At 35.1% G+C, this 13,847-nt stretch overlaps 1 protein-coding gene across 1 annotated transcript in view; it reads right to left on the reverse strand.

Moving 5' to 3' along the window:
- IQCK (IQ motif containing K) overlaps positions 1–13,847 on the reverse strand; it is a 172,902-nt gene that overhangs the window by 113,238 nt on the left and 45,817 nt on the right. The window contains exons 3-4 of the mRNA XM_044660353.1: positions 12,940–13,078; positions 10,710–10,807 (exon numbers count right to left, since the gene is read on the reverse strand). Of these exons, the coding sequence (XP_044516288.1) occupies positions 10,710–10,807; positions 12,940–13,078 (237 nt within the window). The remainder of the gene's footprint in view (positions 1–10,709; positions 10,808–12,939; positions 13,079–13,847) is intronic.

Consider the following 13,847-nt stretch of genomic DNA (forward strand, 5'->3'; position numbering starts at 1 on the left):
GATGTTTTTCCACAAATCACAAGCTTTTAACTTTAGATATATGCTTTTTAAAAAATTATAGTAAAATTGGTTCCTCTATGCCTATGCTTTTTAGGACATTTAGCATTAGTGAATGCTATATTTTGTCAAAGGCTTTTTTTGTGTCTATTGTTATTGTTGTGGCATTTGAAATAATTATATTCATTGTTTTCCTAATGTTGAATCATTGTTCCAACCCTGGTATAAATCCAACTTGATTATAATAAATAATTGTTTGATATATTAAAATAACACTCCAACAAAGCATTTATGCCAGGCTTAAAATTTTTTTTAATCTATTTTCATTGGTGACATTGATTTATAGTTCTCTTTCTCTGCTTTATCACTTCTTTTAGTAATCAGAATTGTGTTTGTTTTATAAATGGAATTTGGAAGAAGGCTTTCTTCCTTATATTTAGAATTGTGTAGCGATGATGTTAGCTTATATTTAAAACTTGGTAAAATTCTTTATTAAAACAATCTGGACTAGGGTTCTCCTGCTTTAGTAGTTCCTTTATATCATGCTCAATTTTAATTTTTGACAATGAGTTATGATCTATATTTTTCCTTATGTTTTGTGGATTATCTTGTATTTCCCATAAATTTTCAGTTCTGCTAGCACATAACTATTTGTAGTATATTCTGACAATTTTAGGGCTTTTATATGTAATAAATTTACCTTGTTCATTTTTTATTTTGGCAACTTGATTTCTCTTTTTTTGGAGGGGTTGGTTAACTAATAGTTAGTTTTATCATTTCTAAAACTTTTATACATTTTATCTATTTCTCCTCTAATTTTGTAGATTTCTTCTTTTGTGCTAATTTGGCCTTTCCTGTTTTTCGAATTGCTCAGCAAATTCATTAATCTTCTGTCTTTCTATTTTGATAATTTATGTTTCCAGTGATATAACTTTTTTCTAGACTGCTTAAGCTCAACCTCAAAAATTCTGGCATTTTGTCTCATTATTACTTTATTTCATATAGTTGTTATCTGTTTTTTCCCCAAAGAAATACTGATATCTTTTGGTTTTAACAACCCCATTTCTTCCAATACCACTTCTCCAGCCTTCTAGAGAACCATTCCATATTATAAATGTATCTTAAAAAAAAAAAAAGCTATCATGCTATATTTGTCCTTCCTTTCTCAACCAAATTCCTTAAAAAGTTATTTACACTCTTTGCTTCCACTGTCCTCTCTCAGTTCTCCATCTTTTGCAGTTTGGCTTTCAACATCACAACTCAAATAAAATTGTACTCTGCAAAGTTACCAGTGATTACCAGTTGGCACGTCTGGTTGTCTTTTCTCAGTCCTAATTCTTTCTCAATTTCTCAACCTCACTCTTGTTTTTGACAATATTGACCATTCTCGCCTCCTAGATACTCTCCTCTCTAAGTTTTTCTGATCTTATTCTTTCTGATTTCCTTCCTATCTCTATCTGACCTCTCCTTCTCAGTCTCTATTGCTGCCTCAACATCACGATTGTGTCCCCTAAAAGCGAATGTTCCCCAAGTTTCTGTCCTAGGCTTTCTTTCCCTCTCCTTCTGTAGTCTCTCAGTAACCTCATCAGCTCCCAAGAGTTTAACCATCATCTCATTGCAAATAAATCACAAATCTATATCCTAATCTCTCTCCCAAACTTTAGTCATTTATAACCAATTGCAGATTGGACATTTTAAACTCTATTTCATGAGATATCTCAAAATCAACAGATCTAAAACTGAATTCATTATCTTTTCCCCTGCACTCTCCCTCTTCCAAACTTCCCAACTTCAAATAAAAACACCATCATACTTTCAATCTCCCAGGTTTTTAATCTTGGCATTATTCTCAACTCCTCACTCTCCCCAACACACATACCCCAATCAGTTGTCAAATCCTGCTATTTCTATATTTACAATATCTCTTGAATCCAACCTTTTGTCTTCCTTCACATAGGTGCCATTTTAGGTTAGGTTCACTCTCCTCTTGTGTAGATTATTGAAACAGCCTTCTACTTTCTCTCTCTGCCTCAAGTCTTTCCACCACTCTATTCTACAAATTGCTGCCAAAATAATTTCCCTTAATTGCAGATCTCATTATGTGACTCCCCTTCTCAATCAATTTCACTGGCTTCCTATTTCTCCTAGAATAAAATACAAACTCCTCTATTCTTAAAGTCCTATATAACCTATCCAACTTCATGGAACATTATTCCCCATCTCGTACTCTGTGATCCAGCCAAACTAACTTTCTCTCTATTGTAACATATATATTCCATTCTTCCATCTCCATGTCTTTAATGGCCATACTCATCATAGAATACACTCCCTCTTTATTTCTGTTTCACCAGGTGCCTCCCTTCCTTTAAGATTCTTCTTGGGAACAATCTTCTAAATGAGACTTTCCTGATCTCCCAATTGCCAGGGCCTTGCCTCCTTAACTATCCTGCATTGAACTTACATGTCTGTAATTATTCACTTTTCTGTTTATAATTTATATAAATTTTATATGCCCTTTCTCTCATCTATTAAATGTAAGCTTATGGCAAGTAAAAACCATTTTATTCTTTGTATTTGTATGCCAAACATAACATCTGGCACATTAATATATACATGTGGTTTTTTAAATTGATATCTAAAATATATGCTGGGGCTAGAACACAACACCTTGTATTATTATGATTTTGACACTTTAATATCCATTGTCCCCCTATAGTCAGTTCACTTGAAATGTCTAGCAAATGGACCTATAGTTTTTGCATCAGGCTTTACAAATTCTTGATAAAATTGTGACATAAATCTGGATCATAATTATACCTTGAACTAAAATGATCAGAGGAATTTTGTCTTTAAAAATTATTGCAGGGGACAGCTAAGCTAGGTGTCTTAGTGCATTGAGAGCCAGATCTAGAGACAAGAGGTCCTGGGTTCAAAACTGGCCTCAAACACTCCCTAGCTATGTGACCCTGGGCAAGTCACTTAACCCCATTGCCCATGTTACTTTCTGCCTTGGAACTGATACATAGTATTAATTCTAATATGGAAGTTAGGGGGTTAAAAAAAGTTATTGCATTCTGCTTTGAGGTTTGTGTGTCTAAATAGGAAAAGCTTTTTGGATGCTAAAATTTGAAATGTTTCTTGAAAGGTACAACTAATCTGGGACTAGATGTCCTATTCCACCTTCCACTCTTCCAAGAAAGAAGTGTTTTTCTTCCCTCTTCTTTTTGTCTGTTTTGTACACTATCTGTAGTTTGTTTTACTCTTAGTTTTTTTTTCTATCCTAACTGGTTTATGGAAAGGCTTTTTATAAGCGCCAAGACACTGGTGACATATAAGAACTATGTAAAGCTTTGTTGTTTCCTGAATTTGACCAGGTATTTGAGGGTGAAGGGAAGAAAATCAAGAACTATGTCTAATGAACAACTTTTAGAGCTTTCTGAAGTCCTAAGAGAGTCATCCAGGCTTAGGGGGATATGAGTAAATATAGCCCTAAAATACATCATGGAATATTAGGGAACATGAAATACATGGAACATTATTTAACTGGAGAGAGCGTGTGATGGAAGTCAAACCCTTTTGGAGAGCAATCTGGAATTGTACTGAGTTACAAATCTATGTATACCTTTTGTCCTAGAAATACCACTATTAGTTTTATTTCTTTAGGTAATCAGGAAAAAAGGGGAGAAATCCTATATGTTCTAAACTATTTATAGTTGTTCTCTTGGTGATAGCAAAGAACAGGAAATTGAGGGCACGCCCATCAATTGGGGAATGGCTAAATAAGTTGTGGCTTATGAAGTAATGAAATACGACTGTGCCATAAGAAATGATAAGTGATTAATTTCTTTAAACAACATGGAAAAACCTACATGAAATTATGAAGAATGAAACAAGCAAAGCCAAGAAAACATTATATATAGCAACAGAAATATTATTTAAAGAATGACTTGTGTATCTACCTCCAGAAAAAGAACTGATGAACGGAAACAAGGAAGACATAGATCTGTATATGCATGTATCTTCTTGTTAAATGATGCCTTCTCTAGTGTGGGGAGGGGAGGAAGGGAGATACCTGGGAATTTTAATGTAAACTACTGGTCATGGACCTTTGTCAGAAGAGCACTTTTCATGGAGGTAGATGTATATCAAAGCAACTCTGCATTGACCTTCAGTAATACAGACTGCTTCCTACTGCTCAGTTGACTGAGAATCAGAAGCTCAGATATTTGTGGGAGAAGGAACCAAGCCCTTTGTGGTCCTTTCTTCTTGTATTCCCTTTCCCGTCAGCTTCTAACTGGGATATAGCAAGAGTGGAAGGAATAAAAGATATCTGTCCTTTCTCATCAAAAGAAGCACATGATGCCTGGCAGGAAAAGCATATTGCAATATGTTTTCTCTTATCTAGGAGAGCCAGAGATGGGAGTTGCTGGGTTTCCAATTCCCAACTGCTTTCTTCTGATTTTGCTTCCTTTTTATGTCCCAGGTCAAAGGGTAGAGAGGCTGAGAATAGACATTTCCAGCCTTACACATTCCCTTAATTTTAAGTTCATGAGTTTCTGATTTTGAGAATTGCCACCCATAAGAAGATTTCATTAACATTATACTTCTCAGAGCAAAAAATATGATGCCCAGTGGGATTGCCCATCACCTGGCAAACTAAAGCCACACCACAAAGAGTCTGAGGATCTGGACCTCATCAATTTTTCATGATGTTGTGAGCTGCTCAAACAGAGCAAGCCTGAGGATAATGGGGTGTGTTTTAGCAGCTCCAAAAGTGCTTTACCTTGCAGGGAGAATGAAATCTATTATTTGAGTGTATTATGTTCCTATATTTGTTCATGGGTGCCTAAATCCTTTGTGTCTCATGTATTTTCTGTGGTGGAGGAACTAAAATGCCAATCCATATTGTACACCAAGTACATTTGTGGAAAAGGACTCTGGTTACCTACACTTGGGAAGACATAAATACAAGCTAGTAATAGAAATGGAACAAAACTTCAGGATAGGGGCAATAAGCCAACAAGATAAACAGATCTGTTTGACATTAGGCCTTCCAGGATAAGAATCAGGTCTGTGTGAGTCCTTGATGTGGAAGGAGAAGTTTGGTTCTGGGTCACATGGTGATATCTCCTTTCTTTGACCACCAACTTCAGAAATAGTCTCCATCAGGATTTCTTAACCTGAGGTCCACAGAATTCAGGAGAGTCTGCAAACTTGAGTGGGAAAATTATTTTATAAATATAAGTTCTATATTTATAAAATAAAATTATATTACTTCCACCAACTAAATCATTTCATCAGCTTTAGCATTTCCTTCAATTATGAATTTTTTAAACATTTTGAAGTGTCCATAAAGCTATACCAGACTGATAAAGGGGTCCATGATACCAAAAAAATTTAGAATCCTGGGTCTATATCCACTCCTCTATTTTCCTTACAACCCAGTACTTCTTAAGTCTGTTATGATGTTCTACTATTGTTGTTCCACAAAAACTGCTCTTTTAAAGTCACTACTGATATTCAACTGAATCCAATGGTTTTTTTTTAATCCTCATTCTCTTCAAAGGGTATTTGATGGAGTGGACTATTTCATTCTATCTGAAACTCCCTTCTACCTTGGTATTAATGAGTGAGGCTAAAGTGTCTATATTATCACGATGAATCTTCCATAGTCTAGTTCAGTGATGACGAACCTTGCAGAGACTAGGTGCTGTACCACACCCCAACACCCACCAAGTGCCAGGTGTGCCCTTGCCCCTCCCCCCCTTGCCCCACATAGGGAAGGGAAGAAGCACTTCCATTGGGCTACTGGGCAGAGGAACAGGTGATATGAAAAAATGTCATCAGGTGCTGTAGAGACAGGGAAGAGAGCAGCTCTGCCTGAGTCATTCTGCCTTTCTAGTAATGAACTCTGGCCAGTGGAGGAAGGGAGAGAAGGCATGCATGTCCACAGAGAGCACTCTGTGTGCCATCTTTGGCACACATGCCATTGGTTCACCAACACTAGTCTAGTTGATAGATATTATATTATGCTTTGTATGCTTCAAGTTTTTTATGATTTCAAAATTTCAATAATGAGCTACTCTTTCAAAATTTCCAATATCTCCATAATTATGTGATTTCAAGACTAAAGAATTTCCCTTTTCTTCTTTCAAGAGTGCTCATGGCATATTTTTCATCAAATTTAGAAGATTAATAAGATAAAGCATTACTATACTTCCTGTAGAAGACAGTGAATTACTTCATAAAGTCACATCTATTCATTTGTTTAGCAAAAATGCTTCATTTCATTAATACTAAGTCATTTTATCTAAACTGATAGAAAATTGATTTTACCGAGAAACAATCATTTGAATAGAATTGCAATATCCAATGAAAAGCATATCTGGTGCTTGTTTAATGACTCAAAATAATCAGTTTTTAAAATTTGTTAGCAAGAAAAAATACATATTACAATCTACATTATTTAATATTGATTTGATTCTCCCAAGCTGCATTACTCAGAGCATACTTAAAAGAAACTTAATTATAATCTCTATTGTTTCTCTGTAGACATACCTATAGGACCATAGGAACATAGACCTCCAAGGGTCGGGGGGGACAAGTTCAATTCCATTATTTTTTTAAAACCCTTAACTTCTGTCTTAGAATCAATACTATATATTGGTTCCAAGGCAGAAGAACAATAAGGTCTAGGCAATGAGGTTTAAGTGACTTGCCCAGTGTCAAAAACCTGGGAAGTGTCTGGGGCCAAATTTGAACCCAGGACATCTCTGGGCCTAACTCTCAATCCACTGAGCCACCTAACTGTCCCCAATCCCATTATTTTACAGATGAAGTAACTGTAACACAGTAAGGTTGAGTTAGAATCATATCACATATAAAGATCACTCAGCTAGTTAAATATCTGGGGTAGGATTTGAACCCCATTCCCTCCAGGACTCTTTCTTCTGCTCCATGCCAACCTCCCTATATTTCATTTATTACTTTACAAAGATCTAAATTTTTAGTCTTTGAAATTTTTATGACTGCTTAAAAGGTGACACACAGAGACCACTGGGGTCTGTTGATTATGGGACACCGAGGAGAATAGTGACTGACTTCCTCTGGCCATCTTGTAGAAGTCAGAAGGAGATAACTGTTTTTCCTGATTAAATCTTGGAGTTTCCTATTATCAAGATACTTCTGTGATCCTGTGAGCTGGGCATCCTCTGTACCATCCTGAAATTCTCTGGGTGTGTGAGCTACGAAGACCCAGTGACTCTACCATAAAGTAGAGCCCAACCACCTCGGCTCAGGCCTCTGGCCTCTAGCCATCTTTACCTAATAAACTGTATGCTCTCTCAATTATTAGTGGACCTGCCGGTCAGGAATAAATAGCTAGATTTTCTTTAGGTAGAGAGAGGGAGGGTAGTGAGAGTAGCCTCAACTTCCATGAAGAAAGTCCATGAGGGCTTATAGTGAGATTTTTGGGTGGAGAAACAAGATGATTAGATTTAGGGACTCCTATTCCTTGGTCCACTATCTCCTATCCTGTGAGGTTGAGTATTAAAATAAATCTAAGACTGTTTATAACAACTTGGTATTAGTCAGATTGCATTATACCATCACTGACAGGTTAGGCTTACCTGCTGGGCCTACTTACTGACTCCAATCAACTGAGATTCATCACTGGTCTTTTAGAAAGTTACTTCAGCTCCATTCCCTAATTAGTTCAACTACCAACTAATTATTTCACAGACTCAGTACTCTATTTCCTGGGCCATCCAGTTGTTCCAATAATTAAAGAATATATATCAAAATCTTTTAAATTCAGGGAAGCTAGGTGGCTCAGTGGATTGAGAGCCAGGGCTGGAGATGAGAGAATCTGGGATCAAACCTGTTCTCAGATACTTCCTACCTACATGACCCTGGGCAATTCACTTAACTCCAATCGCCTAGCTCCTACCACTCTTCTGACTTAGAACCTGTACCTCGTATCCATCCTAAGACAGAAGGTAACAATTTTAAAAAACCTTTTGAATTCATTGTCAAATTGAGCAAAACAAGCGATTGCAAAAAAAAAAAAAAAGGACATATTGTATATGACAAATTTTTTGAAGATGTATAAAGTTGTAAGGTTTAATGTATAAGGAAGTAAATTTAAATATTTTACCTTGTCCCCAGGAATTCACATGCCACTATATGAGTGAGTATGCTAAATACTAGGGCTTTTGTTGTTGTTTGGTTGTTTTGGTTGTATTCTACTCTTTGTGATCCCATCTGGGGTTTTCTTGGCAAAGATACTAGAGTAGTTTGCCATTTCCTTCCACAACTCACTTCACAGATGATGAAACTAAGGCAAACAGGGTTAAGTGATTAATTGCTCAGGGTCATATAACTAGTAAATATCTGAGCCCAGATTTGAACTCAGAAAGATGAGTCTTTCTGACTTCAGGCCTGGAACACTATTTACTGCACCACCTAGATGTCCAAATGGCAGGAATACAAAATTAAAAAACAGTACCTGCTCTCAAGGAGCTCTTATTTTACTGGGATAGTAATTAATACATAAAGAAATGTAGATCTCTAGAACTGACTATGATGAGGAGAAGAAACAGCACATTTCAAGGGGAAAAAAATTAGCAATTGCTCTTTCAATAATATAAATAATTTTCCAGAAAACAATTTAAATCACACAAACAACTGATGTTTTTTGAAATTGAGAGACATTTTGTATGCTTGAGTTGTAGATGCCACAGACTATAATTTGGGTTTTGTACTTTAGCAGGTCATATAAGTTATACATTTTTAAAACCTGTATACTATCTGTATGTGGCAGAGGGGAAGGAAACTTAATTTTGTAAAATGTAAACTTGTACAACACATTTTATTTTTGAAGGAAACAACACAGATCTGAGAATTCTATCATCAATAACATTATTTTTGAAGCATTCAGGAAAAAATTTCCAAAAGATTACGGTAATGGAAAAATATACATGTAAGTGTCAAATTTGAAAGAGAAATATGAAATCAAAACATGCATGAAACAACTATTAACTAAGTCACTGGGCACATTAGTAACATTTCAGTTATATGTTGACTCAAAGTAACACTAGATATACTAGTAACATGAGGTAATTCTATGTTTTAGTATAAAGTTAGTACTAGGTAAGCCTATCAGATAAGCAGGTTAATACAGTTTTAAAGAATATAATTTTTTAATTCTTTGAAGTAAATAAAAAGATTTCAAAAACTTAAAATTCATCCAGGTGCCTCTGGAAACTTATTTCAAAGCAGTTTTCATTAACAGTTTTGGCATGGGATTTTTTGAAACAGAATAAAGATGAAATATGAGTTTACCTAACAAGAATAATTCATTTAATTACATTATAAATATAAAATTTGCTGATTAAAAAAAAACTCATATTATTACTTCCTAGAGGCTAAAAAACAGCCTACCAACACTGTGTGCAAAATCATGTATTAGAAAACATTGTTATGCAACTTTCAACATAAAGTTTTAATTTATTGCCCTTTTGGGCTGATTTTGCTAACTTTGAAAGTTAAAATAAATTAGATCTATTTTTTTATCTACTGAAAAACAATTTAGTAAATTGCTATAAATGGTATACAGTGCAATAAGGAATTCTCTATGGTCTTGAAGTAAACTACCCAAGGCCAAATCAGCACTGATCATTCTGACATAGCGTACTAGCCCAGTGGTTTGCATGCAAAAAGGATTCAAACATTTCCTAAAGAATTAATGACCAAGGGTGAAAAATAGTTAAGTGGATGAATCACCACAGCCATCCTGAGCACAGCCAGTCTTCAATTGGCTTTATTAAGCCCAAGTATCCCATTCCTGCTACAAATTGTTCTTAGTTGCCTAGGTAACTCTTTAGAACCTTCAAAAGACTATGATCGCCTTTTGCTTGTATTTCTCTTATATTTAACAATGTCCAGTGCTCAGTGAGATGGGAAGAAAACAAACTGGACACACCCAAACTAACAACGAAATAAAATCACATCATCTCCCATTTTAACAATAAATATAAGAAAATTCATCATAACAAATGGATTACAAACCTGATCTTGAAAGAAACTAGAAAAGCTGAAGGAAATTATATTTTGGAGTTTACGGGCTTATAACAAAAAACTCACATTCACATTCTCTATGAAGTAGTTGTGAGATAGTCACATAGAACATGAGCCACTGAGTATTTCCTTGAACTAATAAAGGAAAACTTCTTAATGTGATACTCAAATTGCAAGAGTCATATAGTAAGCGATAACCTGGATTTGAGAAATCAAGATTCTGAGATTTCAATCAGTTGTTTTCTATTGGTAAGTCTCTTTCAACTGAGTGCCCTCTAGTGTTAATCAAAAATGTGGAACATCTATTGGTAGTATCAAACTGGACAGACTAGATATTAGATATACTTGAAGATTTCCAGAAGTTCCTATGGAAAGGGCACAATGGCTTAGGATCACTGGAAATCCGAAAATATATGTAGTGAAAAGGAAAAAAAATCAGTACTCCTTATAACAGAAAAGATAATAGGCACATGACTAATTTGAATAAAACAATCCCCTTATAAAATCATACGTTTTTTTTGTCATTTTGAGAAAGACAAGTTAATGGCATTTAAATAATTACTTTCAAAGCTTCTATCTATTTTAAAAGAAAATTATAATGTTGACTTAAAAATTAAAGGAAAAATGCCTCTTACCTCAAAGCATTTTTCAATCTTGGCCTGATGGAGTAGGTTAGCCATTCCAGGAAGCAACACTGGAAATATGAAATTTTCTAGATAGTCTCTGGGAGGACCTAGAAAAAATTATAACAATGACATGCTATCAACAACAATTAATAATATTTCATTTCATCTTTTACTGTCAATTTGGAGAAAAGTGAGACTTTCACCAAGTTAAAAGAAATAATAATAATAATAAATAAAAATTGTATCTGTGATTTTATTGATATAGAAAACTCCCAGAGAGGAGACTCCCTGTGGTAATAAAGGGCAGAACCTTCTCTTAGAGAGGTGCCTAGGGGAGCAAACCCAGATAGAAAAGGAGGCCATAAATTGTACATAAGGATCCCTATAAGTCACATATCTCCTTAGAAAACCACATATTTACATTATCTATATATTTTTTAAATTTTGTTAAATATTTTGAATTGTATTTAATCTGGTTTGGGTCACACTCAGGATTGCTGTGGGCTACATGTGGCCTCTGGTCTAGAGTACAGAGAATTAATGTCTTTCCCAGAATCACATAGCCAGGAGTGTGCCAGGTGTCAAACTTGAAGCTAGGTCTTCCTGGCTCATAAGAAACAAGGATAAAGTATTTTCTATCTTAGAAATAATTACATATGTATGACTATTTATGCATATGCTTCAGAATTTAAAGGATTCATACTTCGAACGGTGTTACTGACTCCCTCCATTATTCCAGCTCATAATCTTTATATAACTTTAGATAGAATCTCTGAGAGTGACTATGGCTAAAAACTTTATCATCCTGCAGGCAACCTGCTGATAAACCTTCCTACACTTCCTACCCTGCTCCATGGATAAAAGCTGTAAGGAACATTGGGGGGCCTAAATTCTAAAAATGTTTCCAAGTTGATAAAGACTGTCCAGAGTTTTTCTCCTTTCAGAATACAGGGGAATAATCATTGAGCTATTTGTAGCTACATAGATCTGATATCAAAAAGGTATAGACATTGTTAGAGAGTTCAATGACATTTCAAAGATTAGTGACAATAGGTAATAACATCACTGCCCATGATTGGTTGTGTTAACTATTTATTTTGCTTGACTACTTGTTGGAAGGGCTTTCTTTTTCTTTTTCCAGTAAGGGATAAGTGGGAGAAAGTAGAAATAAGTACTTTAAAATTAAAGAAAAAAAGGTAAAATTTAATACAAATAAAGACAAAAAAAGTGATGCCCACTCCCCAAGTAAAGAACAGAAAAAAGAAACTTCCTGAGTCTCCCCATCTATCCCTTTTCCATTCCTCTATTCTGCTGGGCTTCGTTGTCTCAGGGCTTTGGTATATCTTTCTATCCTTCCTATTTGCTTTCTACCCCCCTTCTTTATTTAATTGGCCAGAATATACAAATGAAGAGTGAATGTGTATATGTGCATTCAATTCAGTAAATATTTATTAATCACCTAAGTAAATTTATGTAATTTATGAATGTCATGTAAAGTAAAATTATGAATGTCATGAATAAATACAAATACAGAACTTTTTTTAAAAACCTTGCCTTCCATCTTAAATCAATATTGTGTATGGTTCTAAGGCAAAAGAACGGTAAGGGCTAAGCAATAGGGGTTAAGTGACTTGTCAAGACTCATACAACTAGGAAGATTTGAACAGGACCTCCTATCTCTGGGCCTGGCTCTCAATCTGCTGAGCCATCTAGCTGCCCCCAGAACATAATTTTTAAATTAATTTTTTAACCTAACAAGCATCCTCTAGACTCTATTCTATACCTTCTCTTGGTATGGATGTGACCCTACATTCTGAAAGGCTATGCCAGCCCAGTACAGGTTCTGGAAAGATCTGCCATGCTGGAATGTTATGGATGGGCCCAATGCTGGGCTATGTGCGTCTGTCTTCAAAGAACCTGCCCATTTAAATGTAGAGAGGCTTATTGCCAGAATGAATTGATGCAATTTTCAACCAAAGAGTGCATCAAGATGTCTGTGAGAAAAAGGAGAGGATAAGAATCTGCATGAGAGGAGGTAATGTCCAAAATAACGAAATCATGCACCACCCTTAAAGTACTGAAGTCTGATTTTTAAAAGTAGAACACCTGTCCCCTTTAATAAATTAAAAATAAACTGTTTCTTTTTTAACTCATATGACTATAATTTGATTTTTTTCTCCTGAGGGTGCCCAAACAGTGGGGGAAACCAGAAAGGATATTTTCTTATTGTCTAACTTACATGTTTTGGGGTCCAAAACTTCTGGAGCTTCAGGCATCATACAAGGTATATCTTGGACAATGGCATAATTTGGAGTAACTTGAAAAAAGTGTTCTGGACTTAAACCTGGAAAAACTGTTGATTCCAATGGAGAGGAAACCTATAAAAATCAATTTATATAAATCGTATAAATAATTTGTTTTTTTCTTTATAGAATCACTTAGAATTCAATACAAAATGTCTTTTTAGTAACCTAGATGTTGGAATTTCTTTTTTAATGATTACAATGGCATTTTAATCAGCAGCAGTTAGGTTTTATGCCTTTCAATATTAACAAAGACTATATAGTATGAAATTTCTTATTCCAATGACATCACAAAAATAGTTCCTATCTCATATATATGCCAAGATATTACATAATTAAGGGTGCTGTAAAAGCAACAATAGAAAGAAAGAGAACTGTATGTGGAGGCAGAAGACCTGGGTTTCTATCTTGGATCCAATTTTTAGTTGTGTGGTTATGAACAAATATTGAATATTAAGAAGATATAATCACCACACTATCCAAAAAAATTGAGTGGGAGCATAATGGAGAATATCTGGATAAAGACCAGCAGAGGCTAAAGAAAAACAGTATTAACACCAAAATATATTACAGATCACCCTGGCAGAAAGAGGGAATAGAGGAGAAATATGGGAAATAGATCATAATCCTAGTATGAAGACAACTATCTCAAAAAGCAAAGCAGCAATGGGGCAGCTAGGTGACTCGGTGGAAAAGAGGCCTAGATTTGGGAGATCTTGGGTTCAAATGTGACCATAGATGCTTCCCAGCTGTATGACCCTGGGCAAGTCACTTAATCCCCACTGCTTACCCTTACCTTTCTTCTACATTGGAACTAATACAGAGTATTGATTCTAAGATGGAA

This window comes from Gracilinanus agilis, chromosome 1 (genome assembly GCF_016433145.1).
Source record: "Gracilinanus agilis isolate LMUSP501 chromosome 1, AgileGrace, whole genome shotgun sequence".
NCBI lineage: Eukaryota > Metazoa > Chordata > Mammalia > Didelphimorphia > Didelphidae > Gracilinanus > Gracilinanus agilis.